The following is a 19,661-nucleotide window of genomic DNA, read 5'->3' as shown; positions in this document are numbered from 1 at the left end:
GGGGATCTGATGTGGAGGTGGGGCTTCTTTAAACTTCTCCCTTGAGGGGAGTGCAGTCATGAACCCCTCAATGGAAAGTGTGATGGAGCCTGCATCTCCCCAGCTGAGCAGCCCCGATCCAGCTCCTGTTCCCATGCAAGCAGCAATGCTGCCTAGCAGAGCAGCCCAATCCCATGCCTACTTGCCTGCATGCAGGAGCAGGCTGGGGAGGGGGTGGCAGCGATATGCCTTGCCTGCTCATGTAACGGAAGTGTGGCACTCAAAATGGAAGTTATACTCAGAACAGAGGACATTTGGCTTCTGAAAAAAGTTTCAAAACCGGAGCACTCATTTCCGGGTTTGAAGTATTCAGGTTCCAAGCAGTTTGAGAACTAAGCTGTTCGAAAACTGAGGTACCACTGTATTTATTTTTCCCAATTTGAATTGTATTTATATTTCCCAATTTGAACTGTATTTATCCCCACCCCACCCCCGTGGTGATTTTCTTGGGTCAAAATGAGAGTACAGTGGTACCTTGGGTTACAGACGTTCCAGGCTACAGACGCTTCAGGTTACAGACTCCGCTAACGCAGAAATAGTACCTCGGGTTAAGAACTTTGCTTCAGAATGAGAACAGAAATCGCATGGCGGCAGCGCAGTGGCAGTGGGAGGCCCCTTTAGCTAAAGTGGTACCTCAGGTTAAGAACCGTTTCAGGTTAAGAATGAACCTCCAGAATGAATTAAGTTCTTAACCCGAGATACCACTGTACCCCTCAACATTTTTTTAGAAAAAAGCGCTGAGTTATACCATAAAATTATATATCAATGGAAGGATAATTTAATGAAGAATGTAATGCAATAACTTTTATGAATTATTATTTATTACAACAGCAGTCATAAAGAAGAAACGTGAAACACACAGAAAAAAATGAGATATACAGGTTAAATTGCCGTGTTGGCACTTTGCAATAAATAAGTGGGTTTTGGGTTGCAGTTTGGGCACTCGGTCTCTGAAAGGTTCACCATCACTGTCCTAGCCTTTCAGAAGACTCAAGAAGATCCTGCTATTGTGAGCAATCTGCCAATCTCTCTAACAAAGGAGGTACTTGTTAACTTTGACAGATTACTTCTGGCTCCATTAACCCTTTCTTGTATAACCCATTTCCAAACTTTCAACCGTGTTTTTGCAAAGCACAGTGGATTTTAAAGAGAACTGATCTGAGTCAAGAGGAATAAATTAAAATCCCACACTGAATAGTGTTCTTCTAACCAAAATGGGGCAAGGTCCACTAGATTAATAGCCTAATATGCCTATTACTATAATATTGCTTCAGAGTAAGGCAGAGCGGCTAACATTCTCCGCATTGCAATTTTGTAAATTGGGAACTTGTGGCCAGCCTTCTTGCTGAGTGTGAAAGGATAGACTTCTATGGATACTGACCATCCCTGGACCTGTTTGGGAGAAAGAAACCCAAAAGCAAGTGAGTCTATAAGCTTATTTCCACTGTATGCCTGCTATTAAGAGTGCATATTTGCATCCTAATTCTATTCTGCTTCCAAATCTGGAATTTACTGTATTTTTCGCTCTATAGGATGCACCCGACCATAGGACACACCTTGTTTTAGAGGGGGAGAACAAGGGGAAAAAAATTCTCCCCCTCTCTGCTCAGCGCCCCTTCAGCGAAGCGGCAGGAGAAACAGAGCCCCTTCCATTTCTCCTCCCGCTTCGCTGAAGGGGCGCTGCGCAGCTCTCCCTCTCTGCTGGTGTGCACCGACCCCTCTCGCTCTCCAGGCTTTAGCGAAAGCAACACAAAGCCTCGCTTTGGAGGCTTCGTGTTGCTATTGCTGAAGCCAAGGAGCCTGCATTCGCTCCACAGGACACACACACATTTCCCCTTCATTTTTGGAGGGGGAAAAGTGCGTCCTATAGAGCGAAAAATACATTAATTGCAAGTTTGAGAAAAACAAAAACAAAAATGCTCGTTCGTTCTTTTCCTTTAGTGCATATTTGCTTAGTTTTGCTGACTCTTGTTCCTGCTCAGATGGTGAAACTTATGAATCAACTAGTAGAATATCCTAATCCAGTGTTTTATTAATGGTAGGAATGCACCTGGGAACCTTGAGTGGAAGGTGGCACTGAGGGGATATCCACAGATACCAGGTATTTCACAAAAAGCATTCCATACACCATCTCTAACTGGAAAGACTGAAATGAAGTGACATTGATCAAAATATTTTAGCAAAGAAGAAACGGCAAACACGCTGGTATCTTTGAGCCCAAAGTCCCAGCACTAAAGCCTTTCCTTCAAAATAAATAAAAACACAAAAAGGAGTTTGTGTGTACCCTTTATACTAAGTAAGTCATCTCTGTGGTCAGTGTGTCTGTGTGCAGAATTCCTGCATTGCAAGGGGTTGGACTGGATGACTCTGGGAACCCCTGCGAACTCTACAATTCTATGATCCTAGTATTTATTAGACGATTGTCTAGCACACATTCCATAGTTATTTTACTGTCTTTTTTAAAAAAGAAAACAACCCTGTTATAATGAAGTGTTGCAAACATATGTATCACACACAAAATCTGGCCAAATTAAGAAAATATGATGTTTGCAGCTCTGGAATCTCCCTGCTCTTAATGCTGCAAAATGAGCCTGGCCCGGAAAGGAGATTAGTGCAATCCATTTAAAAGTAATCCTATTCTATTCTACCTACTTCATAGTGGAACATCAGCTTAATTTGTAATTAAGGAAGATTTATCTGGGGAGAGTATCTGAAGAATCCTTCTTCCCCAATCTGGTGCCCTCCAGATGTTTTGGACTGTAATTTTCATCAGCTGCAGACATGCGGGCTGAGGCTGATGGGAGTCTTAACCACTGGCGGAGGAATGGGGGGCGGGGGGAGCGCACCGCCCCCAACACCATCGGGGAGGGGACTACCATTGCGCCCGCCCCCCCGGACATGCTTGGTGGACGTTCCCCCACAGCGCTGGGCGCCAAGCCCCCACAAGCAGTGTGTCATGCCCCCAGGACACATGCCATGCCCCCGTGGGTGGCACGTCACACGCCCGGGATGCATGCCACACCCCCATGGGCAGCATGCCACACACCTCAGGACGCATGCCACGCCCCCGCAGGTGACGTGCCATGCCCCCCGGGACGGGCGCCAACCACGCCTCTGCCTGCTCTCCACCCCGGTGCCAGAGCATGCAGCTTCGCCACTGGTCTTAACGCCTGAAAGGCATCGGACTGGGGGAGGTTGGTTTTAGCTCACCTCACCTCAAAATGGATATTGCAGCGTTGGAAAAGATTCAGAAACAGGCAACCAAAATGATCAAGGAGATGGAGTGACTTTGCTGTGAGGAAAGGTTCCATAATTTTTGACTTTTTCCATTGAGAGAAAGGGTGACATGACAGAAATTTGCAACTGATGCATGGCCTGGGGAAAGTGGATAGAGAAAGGTGTTTCTCCCTCTCTCAAAACACGTGAAATTGTGGGCATCCCATGAAATGGAATGTTGGAAGGTTCCAGATAAATAAAAGGAATTATGGTACTTCTTCACACAGTGCATAGTTAAAATTACATGTATTGTTTTCTCACTGAATTGTATTTTACATATTGAACAAATATTGTTTCATGAGATTTTATGTTGTTCACGGCTGAATATTATCTTATGAACCAAGCTATAAATTTGTATAATAAGTAAATGTGTATAGTAAATAAATAAATCACTTCTATTGTTTATTCTTAGAATTTAAAATGTTGGCTTTCTACTTGAGTGCAACATCAAAGAAATCTACCAACAAGTTTGAGGCTTACGCTAGCTACAAAAAACAAGTTAGATGGCTGCTACCATGAAATAATGGGTTTTAAAATAGAATACATTATTTTAACAAACTTTCACCCTGCCTTTTCTGCAAGGAGCTTAGCCCAGCATGCATAGTTGCCGTTCATCTTCACAAATTGCCCTCTTCTTAGGCAGGGAATGTGTGTGACGCACTCAGCACTGTTAGTTATTTGTAGTGTATTTGTAGCGTAAATGTATTTCACACACACACAAAAACGGTATTGGCGAAAAGAGGTGGCAGTTGGCAGTTTATTTTGTTAGTTCTATCTTTAACTGTGAAAGTGAGAATTGTGGGGATGCTGTCTGGAGGACACTGTGAGGACAGGCAAGTTAATGGGTGAATAACTTATGCATTGCTATGAAGGAGTTTTGAAAGCAAAAAAGGACTAAATCCTCTCTTGAGCTCAAGGGAGAGAAATGCATTCCATTCATGAATGCATATGTAAATAATACTTGTTGTTCAACTGGGGCCAGCATGACAAGTAAAGATTTATCTCCAGCTATTTGTAAGGCATATATTTCTATCGTCTTCTTCTCCTTTGGCGATCACTCGTAGCCAAGTAAGATTGTCTTCCATAAACATGGTTTTATATAGCGTCACCTAATGAGCTTCATGTTTAGGGAGAAATTTGGAACTGGGTCTTCCTCATCCTAGCCCCATGATCTACACCAGGAGTGTAGACCTAGGGGCCAAACAGCAGTCCTCTCTGATCCTCAAGATTCTCTCCAGGCCACATACCACCTCCCTGCTCAACAACCTCCCTGAGTGCTCTTGCACGACTGGAAGACATTGCTTAATTGTAATAATGTGCTTCTTGCTTGCCTGGCTGGAGGAATGTGCATATAGAAACCTCTGGCTTTGGTGTGACTGCAGTGCAGCCTACTATACAAGGAAAGGTTGCATTAATTGCTCTGGTTACTTTTCCCTCAGGCCCTGCCCACCAGTCTCAAGAAAGAAGCCCCTGAAAAACTGCCTACAACCAGGGCCAGCCCACCCATGAGGCAAGCTGAGGTGATTGCCTCGGGTGGCAGGATTCACAAGGGCAGCAGGTTCCATTGTAAATCTTTATTGCCCCTTGTTCCTGATGAACATCTTCCCTCACCCATTCATCCCTGGTGGGAAGGGGGGGGGGCACTGTTTTGTGGTTTGCCTCAGGTGATGAAATGTTTGGGCAAGCCCTGCCTATGAGGGAGCAAAGCCCTTAGGCTGAAAATAATTCCCTGGCTCTGTTCCATCCACTAGGCAATGACCTTTGTCCCCGAAGACTGCTTGTGATCTTGTTTGGTGATTCCTACAGTTATAGCAGCGGGCCAGTGTGGGAGAAGTCTTGCTGTGCTGCTAGGTTTATCCCCGAGTGCTGCAGGCTACGAGACATGTTGCCCTTACTGACAAATGGAACCATAATTAAGCAAAAATTAATTGACCCACATCGACACAGCATCATTCTTAGAATATTTTACAATTACCTGACAATCAGAAAAACTGAGCAGTCAATTGATTGCTAGTTGCTTTTCGGATGGTTTTATGGATTTTGATTTCGTATCAGTTTTGCAAGGAAATCATGTATGCATACATCTGTGCAGCTAGCATAACAAAATATTAAAAGAGTAGGCTGGTGCATGTTATGTTGCTGACACAGACAAATGCACATTAGTGCGTATGTTTAGGCACTGGATGTTTAGGAAATTATGGTGCCTTTGGCGTATCTCCTAGCTAATAGTGCAACTGAATGTAAAATCTCTGGCACAAACAACAAGAGCTATTATGCTACAGCCAGGACACATTCACACAACCAGCAGGCATCTGGGAACTTCAGCACATACACTTGGCATGGATGCTTGTGGCGACTGCCAGTCTGTAGTGAGGTATTACCACACACAGTATTCAGCTTTCAGCATGTTTGGGGAAGCATCGGTGGGTTTGGGTTAGAGGTAAGCATCCCAATGTGTGCTGTAATATAAATAAATCCCATGCTTGGTCATAGATTTACACTGCACTCGGCTTCCACATACTGGATTCCGCATACTGTGACTATCTTGTGGTTAGAGGGTTGCCTGAGCAGCTTCAACAGACCTGGCAATCTTTACAGATGGAAAATAGTTTGCTAACTTTTACTGCTCAGGTTCAGTTCCATGCATTCAAATTTAATAGCAGATCAGGTATGCTTATCTAAATTAGTATCAATTTCTACACTTTCCATTGCAGTCTATATTTACTCATACAAGTGTAACCAAGTATTTCTAAGCAGCCGGGCTGAATGACAACACTGAGTTGGCTAATGGTAGAAGCAATGCTTTAAAATGTTTCCATTTTATGAAAACTGAAAAGGAGCGGGGGGGGGGGGGAGTATGAGAAAAATAATCCAGTCAATGTGATGCAGGGTAATTATCCATTTAGGAGCGGTAAACATCGCTAATCAGATTAACTGGATTTGGACCTTAGGAAAGTCTGCTCTTTAACCATGCAAGCCTATGTGTGTCTACTTGGAAGTAAGCCCTGTGGAGTTCAGTGGGACTTACTTTCAAGAACTGCAGCCTAATGGCCACATCTATTATTTATTATTTTATTTTATTTATAAGGTTCATATCCTGCCTCTCATTATATGCAATATCGAGAGGGACACAACCATTTGCAACAAAATATAAAACACTTTAATCATACACGCATACTTCATTCATTAAATATATCACTCTAGATAGTGATGCAACTCAGCACACTTTAGTAAAAGTGAATACTTTGTTTACAAATGCTGCAGGAACAAAGGCAGAAATGGTCCTCTAAACGGGAAATCAAAACAGCAATACAGTGGTACCTCGGGTTACATACGCTTCAGGTTACATACGCTTCAGGTTACAGACTCCGCTAACCCAGAAATAGTGCTTCAGGTTAAGAACTTTGCTTCAGGATGAGAACAGAAATTGTGCTCTGGCAGTGCGGTGGCAGCAGGAGGCCCCATTAGCTAAAGTGGTGCTTCAGGTTAAGAACAGTTTCAGGTTAAGAACGGCCCTCCGGAATGAATTAAGTAATTAACCTGAGGTACCACTGTATGTAACTACATCTCTTTGTTTCTTATGCTGACTATGCTCCATATATGGTTCCGTTTGTTTGGTTATGTGTACATATGCTTATGATAAATAAATTTTTGAAAATGTTTAAAAGGGAAAAGGAAGTGCAGAAGGAGGAGGTCGAAGAGAAGAGAGGAAAGCAGGCAAGATCTACAACAGAGCAGGGGATCAAAATTCTGTACACTGGTATAGATTATGTGCACATGATGAGACTTGTTGGCCAGCATGGGACCCCAAATCTCTCACTCCACACATTCATTTGTACACAGATCGATGTCTGAATAGGGATGGTGCACTCTAGGGCTTACGCGTACGGGCCATGATCCAGGAAGTGTTTAGCTGAAATCTTTTCTCAGTCACACACTCATTAAGTGATCGAGGCTTAAGCAAGCCCCTATATGTCACATGTCACCCACCATCTTACATCTGCAATAGGGAGATGATGATAATGATGATGATGATGATGATATTGTCCTCTCTTGTATGGTTTCTGTAAGGATTACCGGAAGAATGCATAGGTGCATTTCAACACTCTAAAATGCTACATAAATAATGCATGTGTTTTATTAGTTAGACATTGCCAAAAAAATTACAGTGGTACCTCAGGTTACATACGCTTCAGGTTACATACGCTTCAGGTTACAGACTCAGCTAACCCAGAAATAGTACCTCGGGTTAAGAACTTTGTTTCAGGATGAGAACAGAAATCGTGCTCCGGCGGTGCGGTGGCACCAGGAGGCCTCATTAGCTAAAGTGGTGCTTCAGGTTAAGAACAGTTTCAGGTTAAGAACAGACCTCCAGAACGAATTAAGTACTTAACCCGAGGTACCACTGTATAGAAAAAGTTTTGAACAAGTATGTCAAAGTCATACTGTCCATACATTTCTGTTAATTACAAATGGTGATGGTACCAATTTTGATAGCTTTCTGTTGAACAGAGGCATAAGAATGAGTTAGTGTTATTTATGCCATTGATAAACTGAGATTATCTTGCTATTTGAAACACATTTTGGATTACTGCAGGAGAATGAAAAAGGGGTGGGAGTAATTTTATCCCATTGAGGATCTTTTTCACATCTTTCATTTTAACACATTTCAGACACTGGGTGCACAGCTTGTGCACAGGATATCTATGCTAGTTCAGCAATTGAACTTTTTAAATAGAAAGAGAGAGAGGCAGAGAATGCCTTCAGTTTTACAACAGCTCCCTGTCTAGCCTTGAGACAAAGGCGGCTCTATGTTTAAGAAGGAGGTTTCTTGGTTGCTGTCCCAGCTGCCTGCAATGTAACACGGTGTCCCCAAGACTGGGATTAATGTACCAGGGGCTCCTCCTCCTTTTGCTGCCAGGCAGGGTCAGAAAGGATTTTCTACCACACATCCCCTTTACTGTACTGTGCAGTATTGCCACCTTAAAGAGCTTGCTCTAGATGGAAATGCAATTATCCCCCTGCTTACTCATTTAAACATTTGGCTAAGATGTCATATTTCAAATAAGTCAAGTGCTTCAGAAACCAGAAGGCCATGCATTAAGCACTGCGTGCGCACATTAGCTTCCACATCCCCAATTCCAACAGTAACCTTCCACACTGCTTGGGAGGGATGCTTCCTGAAAACTTAACATAATCTCCTTCATTATGTTATGCTCCTTCATCTGTCCCAGCTCCACTTCTACCTTTCAGGGTGCTTGTATCTTATATGGTTTGGTTAAAGCAATGTCCACAGGATCTCCTTTATGTAGACCAGTGTCCCCAAACATATCTCCGCCCCCACCCCCTACTGTCTTCTGTAGTCTCATACTTGGAGCTTCTCCATGACTGAGATTATCCAGGTTATGACTATTGCATACTCAGTGAACAAAATCTGCTTCTCTTTGTAGCTTGTTTGTGTTGTAAAGCATAAAAAAGTGACACCTGTGTAAAATGGTTTCTGCTTTATGTAAATAAGGGGTGGGGTGCTCTGGAATCTTCTGTAGGTCATCCCTCTTAAACTGCTGTCCCATCAGCTCATAAATCACTTTTGGAACAATGATTGTCCCAAATATATTCTTCAGGAAGGGTTACTGTCTTTACAAAATATGGAACCTAAGAAAAATAAGACATCCACTACTACGGTCACTTTTGAACACAGCAAAATAGCGTATTTGGGAGCACATCCTGAAATGTACACTCCCATCACTGGGGCAAACTCCTCTGTGAATTCTTCCACAACTCGTGCATGCTGTTTGAAAGGGTATCTTTGTGTTGCAGAACACTTTTTAAATGGCAGGATTGCTTTTTCTTGGACTTCCAGTATGAATCTAAAGGTAAATGTAAAGGGACCCCTGACCATTAGGTCCAGTCGTGACCGACTCTGGGGTTGCACGCTCATCTCGCTCTATAGGCCGAGGGAGCCGGCGTTTGTCCACAGACAGCTTCCGGGTCATGTGGCCAGCATGACTAAGCCGCTTCTGGCGAACCAGAGCAGCACACAGAAATGCTGTTTACCTTCCCGCTGGAGCGGTACCTATTTATCTACTTGCACTTTGACGTGCTTTCGAACTACTAGGTTGGCAGGAGCAGGGACCGAACAACGGGAGCTCACCCCGTTGTGGGGATTCGAACCGCCGACCTTCTGATCGGCAAGTCCTAGGCTCTGTGGTTTTACCACAGCGCCACCCGCGAGTATGAATCTACTCTTTTTCAAAATTACCACCTCTTCTTCTCATGTTTTATGGAGTAAAGGTTACCTTCTCCAAGTTGCTCCAAAGTTATCTTTCCTATCCTGCTCTGGGTTTTTGATATACTCTGATTCCCTTGCTTATCCCCATGGCTTGGTGAAGGACTGAGTCTTCTATTAGCTACATTCTTTCAGGAACCCTTTCTGCAGAAAAGCCTTCCCCAGCCTAGTGCTTTCCAGATGTTTGGGTCTACAGCGCAGTGGAGACTGGTGCATTGGAGTGAACGGGGCAGTGCCCCACCAACCTCACTCTGCCTTCAGCCAGCCCCCACCTTCTCACAACCAGCCCGGGGGGGGGGGTGTGTGGCACTGGCTGTCCACTTGCCCTTCCTCAGTCTTGATGTTGCTCTTGTGGAACTCAACAGGGAGGAGGATGGAGACAAAACTAGCATTAGTTGGTTTTGCTTGCAATTGGCTCCAATTCTTCCTACAGTTGGCATCCCTGCCTTCTCCCCTACCAGTCCCAATTGGGTAATACCACTTCTACAGTACCCACCGGCCCCATCAAGCATGGCCCATAGTCAGGAATGGTGGGAACTGTGGTTCATAACTGATGGAGGACAAAAGATTGGAGAGACCTTTTCTAGAATTACAGCCACCAATCTATCTCTACCAGCACTCTTATGTTTTTTAACAGTAAGCTCAGTCTTGTTCAGACAAAGCCCTAACAAATGACTCAAGGATTTGACTAGTCTTCGACAGCAGACTTCTCATAAGCTACATTCCTCTTGGGAGTGAAATAGGCATCTAATCTGGTTATGGTTGTGCTTGTTGCCCTCTTCAACAAAGATAAAGGAATTGCAAACATTGGGCGATATTCAATGTTAGCCATACTCAGACTATACCCACTGAAATCAACCAGTTGAATCCAATTGGTTTGCTCTGAGAAAAGTTTACATGAATAGCAGCCATTGTTGGCTTCTTTCCCCATAACATAAAGCGATGAGCTTTATGTGCACTATTCCTCTGAGGCCAGGCAAAAGCAAGCAAATATTTTCTTCTATTTCTTCCAGGGTGCAGGATTATTAGAGTTGAAGACTTCTGGTGCAGGGAACAGTGTCATTTTCCTTGTCTGGTTAGGAATCTGTAAATTTACAACATGACTTCTGACACCATGTTATGGTCTTCCATCGATGTGTCATGCATTAAGACGCACATCTATCAAGACTCCTTTTATGTGTCTGAGGAGGAGCTCTGTCAACTTTAATGGAATCACTCTGAAATAATTAGTTGTGAGAGTGAATGTTAAAAATTTAAATGTCAGTAAGCATTAGAGGTCCAAAATTTCACATAGATGTCCTATTGACTTTAATTCATGAATTGTGAGCTACTGCCCAAGGTTACAATTCTAGTAAAATCAGTGGTGTTGTAGTGGAGTAAACGCAGTCAGAATTATACCTGGCTGTCTTTTCCAACCTCTAAACTACCACCCCTGGCTCAGAACAGAGCTAAATAAAATGTCCCTTTGTACCAGCAAATGCTTATTAAAGACACTGTCGCAATATAATTTATTCGACTTCCTACACAACTAACCAAAGCAAGCCATTACATAACAAGTAACTGGAAAGCAAATGTGGTGTGGATGCCATTATTTGGAACTTGTACTCTGATGAAAAGAATGCCAATTCCTTGAAACAGTATTTTCCCCACCCCCTTTTGGAGGTTTGTGCCAGTAATTCACTCGCTGCCAGTATGATGCTTTTTGGAAGGACTCTGTTCAGAGTTTGCAGCAGAGATTGCCGGGGATTCTTTTTTCTTAATACTGGCTGGGAAGAATGCATGTGTGAGGAAGGCAGTGGAAGCTGAAGATCAGATACTCAGTGCCACTTGAGTGGATGAAATGAATACTGGAAAATAACCCTCTCTTAAATTAAAACTAAGTGGGCCCCAGTTAGGTTACTTAAGCCTAGATTTGCAAGTACAATTACATAGGCTATTGTATAAATTTTAAAAAAAACTAGCCCAGTGAAGACTGTTGAAAGGGGTGGGTAAGGGAAGGAACAGGTAACAGAGAATGCAAGATTGCTTCCCCCCCCCTTTTATAAATTTAATCACTGATGTTGCACAAAGCTTTCCATGCTTCATCACGCTAGCAACTATCCCCATCCAATGGAATTCTGTTATTCCCATTTTGGTGATGGGGAAGTTGAAGTCAACAAATTTTATCTCAAGTCAACCAGCTGAGGAGGAAGTGGAACTTGGACCCAAATCTCCTAGATCAAAGACCAATAATCCACTGGATCGTGCTGGCTGCAAATCAATGCAGAGACATTCTTTTTACAGGGGAAAACGTCAGTGAAAAATCAAATACCTGAAGCCTTTGCCAGATAGTTCAATATAGTGCTGTAATCCACAATTTAGCAACACTTATTTATTTAAGTGAAGCACAAGCCCCTGGCACAAGTTGTATGATTTTCCAAAATAAGAACCTAAGCCTATAACTAATCCTAAGTACGTATAACTGAAATAATTGCACATTCTGCTCCTGTTCACCCCTGCCTTCACTCCTCTCCCCTTCTTCTGTTGCCTTTTCCTGTGTTGAATTTTAGACTGAATGCTCCTTGGGGAGGGACCTGTCCTCTTGCAAAGTATCATGAATGTTGATGTCTCCATATCATTGATCCAGATCCATAGGTGGGGGGAAATCAGGGCAGGGTAGGGTAATACCTTTATTGGAACCAATCAAAGTGTCACAAAATATCGAGCAAACCGTCATGTTCTCCATAACTTTTCATCAGGAATAAGGCTGATGTTGGTTAGTAGTTCCCAGTTCCTTATTCCTAGTTCCCATGAAGGGTTGAAACAGAGCTGCATAATTAGTGGTAATGAGGAACTGAAGTATCTGCATAATCAGTGGTAATGAGGAACACACTTGTACAGTGGGTACCTCGGGTTAAGAACTTAATTCATTCTAGAAGTCCGTTCTTAACCTGAAACTGTTCTTAACCTGAGGTACCACTTTAGCTAATGGAGCCTCCCGCTGCTGCTGCATGATTTCTGTTCTCATCCTGAAGCAAAGTTCTTAACCCGAGGTACTATTTCTGGGTTAGCAGAGTCGGTAACCTGAAGCGTCTGTAACCTGAGGTACCACTGCACCACTAAAAAAGCTTTGTACTTTCCCTAATCATATATCTCCAAGACCAGGGATGGTCCTCTTGAGATGCACAATAATTCTCTGCAATCAAAATGGTTGGGTGTTGGGTTGTTTGTTTGTTTGTTCGTTTGTTGTAACGTTATTTAATGCTTGACAACACCAGATGATATACCCACATCTCCAGGAGGTTGTCCTTTTTTATACACCCCAGTGTCACATCCAGTTCAGTGCCTAATTTTGGCACACTACACTGTCAAGGGCTCTAGGCTCTCATCTTGCCAATGTATCTGCAAAATAAAAAGGAGCTGGGAGCGTGCCCCCACAAACTAAGCTTTAGGCCTCCACAAATCATTTATCCCACACCTCCAGGTATTATGCCAGACCAAAAGAAAAGAGAAAAAAAAGTTGTTATATGGTTGCAAAGAGGACATTGGTTTATGACACTTGCTGAAGGAACCGAACTCCATGAAGATTCCAGATAACATGAAGCTCTAGCTGTAGGGCAGTATGTTCATAAAGGAAGGACTGTAGCTCAGTGGTATAGCATTTGCTTTGCATGCAAAAGGTCCCAGGTTCAATCCCTGGCATCTCCAGATAAGGCTGGGGAAAATGCCTACCTGAAACCTTACAGACTCATTACTAGTTACTGTTGATAATACTGAGCTAAATGGTTGAATGGCTTGACTTTGTATAAGGTAGGTTCCTATGTTGGGGCGGGGAGCATTTTTCAGTGTGGGGGTTGTATTCCTTCATGCACAATGCTCGTGCCAGTGGTGAGCAGGGCCAGAGCAATGGATGCAACTCTTACCTTTATGCAGCAGGCAAAAGCACACAAAATTAAGAGGCTTCTCCACCCTCTCTCTATCCAGGCAAGCAAGAGGCATTGTCACAGTTCAAGGTCACATTCCAGCAAGGCAGAGGCACTCAGGGAAGGCATGAAACAGAGCCAATCGGGTGTCTGGCTTGCGTGTATCCTGGGGACAATCCTGAAAGCCAGACAGGGACCCCTGGAGGGCCACATCTGGCCACCCCATCCTATGTAGCTGTGAAGAATCTCTGCACAGTGGGGGTGAGGAAACTTGTGGTGTGAATTGGTCCTTTGTCACTAGACAAACCGATAGTTATCATCATTCACTTTTGACAGGCAATGCTCATGGCATGTCTGGGGTGTTCCACAGTTTGCAACTGCTGCAGAAAACATTGGTGGTTCCTGAAGTCTAGTATATGGGGTGACATCCAATGGTGTCAGCCTGCCTGCACAACAAAAAAATCAGTTTGCATAAATGGAGATTCTCCTGCCTATTCTCTCTTCTCCCCGCTGTAGCTCCCCAGTAATTCCAAAATCTGCTCCATTGCCTCTACTGGTCCATCTGGCTCAGCAGGGTCTCTTCTTACTGGTAGTGGCTTTCCAATGTATTTCCATGCATGTCTACTTGAGATGATCCAGTTTTAACTGGAGATCCTGGGGGAAATCAGGCTCATGGCTCAGAATAAGCATGCAACTGAGGCTGAGAGCGCTGGTTAATATGGGAAGTATATTCCACAAACAGCAAAACAAAACAAACAAACAAACACCCTGATGTCTTCAAAATGATTCTCAGGCTTGAGTGGGGCGAAACGTTGTATCCCGATTCTCACAAATACTTTGCATGGCTATATCAAAAGATACAGTGTAATAATACATGCTTACTACAGAAACTGTATGCAACTTTCAAACTAACGATTTCCCAAATAAAACACAGATACTGGCACCTTGACCTTGGGCATCACTGCCATTTCAGCGAATTGTACTTGCTTCCAAATGATGAGTTTATGATCAGCATGTAAGATGGACAAGAGAATTTGTTTTTATATGTGTTTCCAGGTTTGTAGAACTTGATGGGAAGCTTGTAGAACTAGATGGGAAGCTGCTTTCCATCACATAACTGTGATCACTAAGAGTCTCCTTTGTCATTTCATTGTAGTTCAACTACACATGTCTCTGTGTAAAAAGTGTGTCCATCTCATTCCCTGCACTAATTTTCTCCAATAAGTTACTGACTTAAAAAACCAACTGCAAACAAAAAGCCATGCTGCCATTTCTGAATATGCTTTGGATGCAGCGAGTTCCCTCCATGGGCAGGAGAATGGCACATATTACCTTCCAACTCTATGATTCTACAAAACACATAAAACACTGCCAGGATAAATCACAAGTATGGAATATATTTATGCTGTCCAAAATCTAATTTCCCAAAAACTACTTGGGTGTATGGAGAGTTCAGAGTAACTGGTGCAAGCCAAAAGTTTCAGGTTTGGTGTTAGAATAAAAACTCAGTAGCACCTATATGTGACCTGATTCCCAGTTGATGTGCACTAGGTTGTTCATTATATCATACATCATTAACTTCATCTTATCATTAGTGCAGTCCTTGTGATCCTCTGGGACACAGGCTCAATGGTGTAACTACAAACACACACGAACACATTACTGATAATTGGGTTAGCTACTGAGCCACCTTGAACCTTCGTTTTCTCATCTGTATATTCATTGAGATGACTGATAGGCCCAGCTAACATGAGGCTTCCAATCCCCTTTGTGGATCACCCTTACATTTCATGCTCTTACATTTCAAATTCCATTTCAAAAGCTGTAAGCTTGGCAGGGTTTTTTAAATAAAAAAATTACACGCACAAAAGTCACCCAATAAGATTGCATTTTTCATTCATCTGTTAGCTCCCCACTTGTAAAACCTGCCTTAGTTAAGAAAGATTTGAACCCAGGTGAGTACCTTTTTAAAGCTATCAACAGTGCAGAACTGGGTTTGTTTCTTGGAATTGGCACAGTGAGAAATGTATACAATAACCTTTAAGGGGTTTCCAAAGCTTATCTGGTTCTTGTTTCATGTCATTCTATGAAAGGCATGAAATCTATTAGGGATAAAGCTATATACAACTGGAATTTTATCACAAACACACCCTTTCTCCTTCCATTCTTATTGCAGTTTTTCTGTGATATGACTGTAAACTGTTACAACATTCATTAACATGGATTTCAGCTAATTGTCAAGAATAGGTATTGTAGGTCTTGGAATACTTATTATTTCTTTCTCATTATGTACAGCTTAGTGTTCTTTTAGATAGATGGGGGGGGGGAGACAAATCCCATTTTAGCTTTGTTACTGTCAGAGGTGAATGGCTACATACCTGTCATCTGGCTACAATGGTCCTTTGGTCTGGTAACCGACCTTCCAGATAGTAACTAAGGGCTTTTCACACAGTAAGACCCAAATTTTGACCAAAAATATATATGTCATTGTCCTCGTTTTGTCTTACAGGCTGAAAACATTCCCTGAGCTGTTATCCTAACATGAGTATTTAATTTTGCCGCAAAAGAATACATATACAATCTGAACACTCACATAAAAGACCTAATCCAAATATGGTCATGAAGAACCCGACTGAATAAGGGTAATGGTGGTGAAGCTGGAATGCTAATACTCTAACATGCATTTGTTACATTCAGATGGATTTGTTCCCAAAGCTAGTAGCTAGATCTGAATTTCCTAGGATTTTCTAAATAACTTGGATCTGCAGTAGGAAGGAAGGAGCAGAGTGCTGCCTTTTAAAGTGCAAAATCTGTTGGGCAATACTTTTATTGGGATCAACGAAAACATCACAAAAGTGTGGAGCTGTTGTGATATTTTGATTGATTCCAATAAAAATATGGCCCCACAATGTATGGTGGGGTTTTTTTAGGAACCTGCATGTCTACTTTGGTTTTTTATGTCCCTTTAAACTGGCCTTTCATCTTTAATTTGCATACTACTAGAGTAGGTGGGGAAGGAGTAATTTGGAAGTACTATTGGCAGCCAAGGATTCCTCCTGGAGTTCTTCAAGGCTTGCCTAAGCTGATGTTAGGACCAGTTTGTAACAATGGAGTGGTATAAACTAACTGCTTCACCCATTTCTACAACAGAGTTAGGTAAAAGGAAAGTTTCTTCTTCTTTTAACCCTTACTATAGCGGCACCATGAATGTTTTCTGTTCAAGTGTGCACAAAGACAGAAGATCTGCAAGGGCAGCTGATTAAGCCTGCAATCCTATAAACCCCTTTATCAGAGAGTAAGCCCTATTGAACTTAATGGCACTTACTTCCAAGTAGACTTGTATAAGATTGCACCATATAGGAAGCAAGTGTGTGCATGAGTAGAGGAGCTCTTCATATACAGAGAGCAACCCAAAACTGCACCCTGATTCTTCATAGGATGCATTTTGAAAAAATAAGCTGTGGGGCAGAAAAGGAGGGGAAGGAGGGAGCTCAGTGTCTTCTGTTGGTGAAACCAGTATGTAAAATATGGTTTCCCTGAGGTCCTCAGTGTGCTTTTGTTAATGGGTCTGAGAGCAACAAATGAACAACTGTGAATCTGTATGTGTTGAGAATCAAACACCTGTATGCAGATAAGAACATCTGTCTGTCTGTGTGTGAGGAAACATTAGTTGGGGAGGTCAGGTGTGGGCGGGGAAGAGAGGATAAAGTAATGTGGGCACAGCAGTTGTTGCCTATAGACAGAGAGAGAGAGAGAGAGCGCGCTATATATATGAGATACAGTGAGAGAAATGGATGGTGTTTGCCTGTGCAAGGGCTGTGTGGGTGTGCTAACAAGAACAGTGTGCATATCAAGAAAATGCAGTGCATATGTTGCGCGAGGTGCATTGTCTTGCAGAGAACAAGCATTTGTGTGCAAGGGAAAGGCTCAAGGTCTAAAAAAAAAGTGATGGCATTGCGCTAGATATGAGACAAAGGATAAAGTGGGCACGAGAGAGAGAAAAATGGGGTATAGGAGCGTGAGGCAGCATGTCATGTACAGGTGTGAGAAAAAGTGCCTGCGGGTAATGATGTGGGAGAAAATGAGGGGATGAGGCAGAGGAATAAGGAGGAGGGGTGTGTGTTTGAGGGCAGGGAAGCATGTGTGAACGAGAATGAAGGGCATGTGTGCACCTGCGTGTGTGTACGTGGGCAGAGAGAGAGAGAGGTGCTGCGTGTGTATCCTTGGCTTGCTGAGCGTCTACGAGGAAAGCATGAATGGCGCGCGCGAGGGCGAGGGCGCACGGCTGTGGCAGGTGTTGGGGTGGGAAAGGCGCTGCTGTGGGCGCCTGTGAGGAGAGAGCCCGGCTCTTGTCCGTGGGGTCTCCTGCCTTCTTTCTCAGCCCTCATGGCTGAAGAGCGAGAGGGAGAGCGCGCGCGCGCGCGAGAGAGAGAGCGCTCTCCTCCTCCTCCTCCTCCTCCTCGGAGGGATTTAGCGTCTCCCGGCGGGAGAAACGCGGCTGTCCGCTCCGGGCGCGCCAGAAATAGGCTGGTCCCTTCACTCCCTCACTCACCATGTTGCCGCCGCCGAAGGGGGTCTCTGGGCGGGAAGGCGGCGGGGCGCGCTCGGCAAGGCGAGGAGGCGGCGGCGCGGAGAGGCGCTGTCCAGGGTATCCCGGCTCTCCGTCAGCTCGGCAAGCGCTCCAGCGAGTAGCGGCTCCTTCCCCGGCCGGGCGTGCTGGGCTTCCCGCTCTCTCCGCCTCCGCCTCTCGCTCTGCAGCTTAAGGCCAGCTCCGGCCTCCCCATGCTCCGCGCGCCTGCCCCGCCCCCCGGCCTCGCGCGAAAGGCGAGGGGCTGCGGGGGTGACTTCAGAGAGGGGGCGGGGCCAAAGGCGGCTCCTCCTCCCCCTCCTCTTCTTCCAGCGCGAGCCGGGAGCTCAGCTTGCGCGCGCCAGCCAGTGGGTTTGCATGGGGAAGGGAGCCGGCGGCGCCTGCTTTTCGCGGGTGCCTTTGATCTTTGCAACCCCTCCGCGGGGCTCCTTTGGCCCACTTGGCTCCGGGGCTGCTGCAAGGCTGCCAGCCAGCCCGTTTCTCTTGCAGGGGCTGCGAGTTTAGCGACCTCCAGTTGCAGATCTGGAACGTTGCAATAGATTCCCTAACCGTGGTGCCGTGGTTAGAGAGCAGGGTTAGGCACCTGGGAGACCAGAGTTTGAATCCCTTCTCTGCCATGAAGCTCACTTGGGTTATCTTCTCTTAGCCTAAACGACCCCGCCGTATTGTAGTAAAGGAGGAGAGGGAGAGCCGTGCACCTTGAGCTCCTTGGAGAAAAAAGTGGGGTACAAACTGCGATCGATCGATCGATCAATAGATAGACAATTCAGTATTAAAGAGAAAGTTGCAACAGCAAGCAAGCAGTAGCTTCGATGGTCCCTCGTCTGCAACTCCTGTGGGTACCTGGAAGTAAGCGCCATGGAACTTAGGGCCCCTTCAGACGTGCTTTCCATTGCGTGTTCACGGCGATTTGTGCACGTGGTGGTATAATCGCAGGAGTTACGCACGGTCCTCGCCTTCCACACCCGTTTGCACCAGCAAACCTGGGGGGAGGGAGAGAGGATGTGCTGCCATGAAGCTCACCTAGGGTCCATTAGCATCCTAACCTGCCTCACAGGGTTGTTGTTAGGATAAAATAGTGGAGGGAGAACTGTGAACCGCATGACCTCCTTGATATTAATGTAATTTTTAAAAATAAAGAAATCTTGCAGAACTGCAAAAAGGCTCCAGTATGGAGGTGTCTGCAATGGGGCTTATTTCTACCTTCAGACAGTTACCTAAGATTATTACTTCAGTAGGAATATTTGGCCTTTTCAAAGTAATGCAACTTGTACTGTGTAAAGGGAACTTTTGGTACTGTACCACTGAGGCACAGAAGCAGAACTGGTACGAGACTCTTTTCTACCCCAGGCAAGGCTAACTTCTTGCACAAACACATCCTAAATTACTCACTTCAATTTTCAAAAACAGACGTCTTGCAGAAAAAAATGAAAAGCACCAAACTTGGCTCTGCTAAATTTATTTTAAATTGCAATAAATAATACAACGATCTTTGATTAGCTTCTCAAATACAAAAGAAAATGTTTTAGCATACAAATCATTTTGAATAATCTTGTCAATTGTGGTG

General features: G+C 44.2%; 1 protein-coding gene and 1 long non-coding RNA gene across 2 annotated transcripts in view; both read right to left on the bottom strand.

The window, feature by feature from the left end:
* Positions 1-18,319, bottom strand: part of ELOVL2 (ELOVL fatty acid elongase 2) — a 50,951-nt gene extending 32,632 nt beyond the window's left edge. Inside the window, exon 1 of the mRNA XM_081015010.1 lies at positions 18,059-18,319. Coding sequence (XP_080871136.1) covers positions 18,059-18,061 — 3 coding nt within the window. The 5' untranslated portion in view covers positions 18,062-18,319. The remainder of the gene's footprint in view (positions 1-18,058) is intronic.
* Positions 6,458-12,432, bottom strand: LOC308482182. Its single transcript, XR_013989123.1, has 3 exons — positions 9,544-12,432; positions 6,881-9,171; positions 6,458-6,636 (listed from the first exon to the last, which is right to left on the bottom strand). It is a non-coding gene; the product is annotated as an uncharacterized lncRNA (long non-coding RNA).
* Positions 18,320-19,661: the final 1,342 nt, after the last annotated feature.

This window comes from Podarcis pityusensis (genome assembly GCF_964106645.2).
Source record: "Podarcis pityusensis genome assembly, chromosome: 7".
Lineage (NCBI taxonomy): Eukaryota > Metazoa > Chordata > Lepidosauria > Squamata > Lacertidae > Podarcis > Podarcis pityusensis.
Note: the sequence above shows the minus strand (reverse complement) of the source record. Positions and strands in the feature narration are given on the sequence as shown.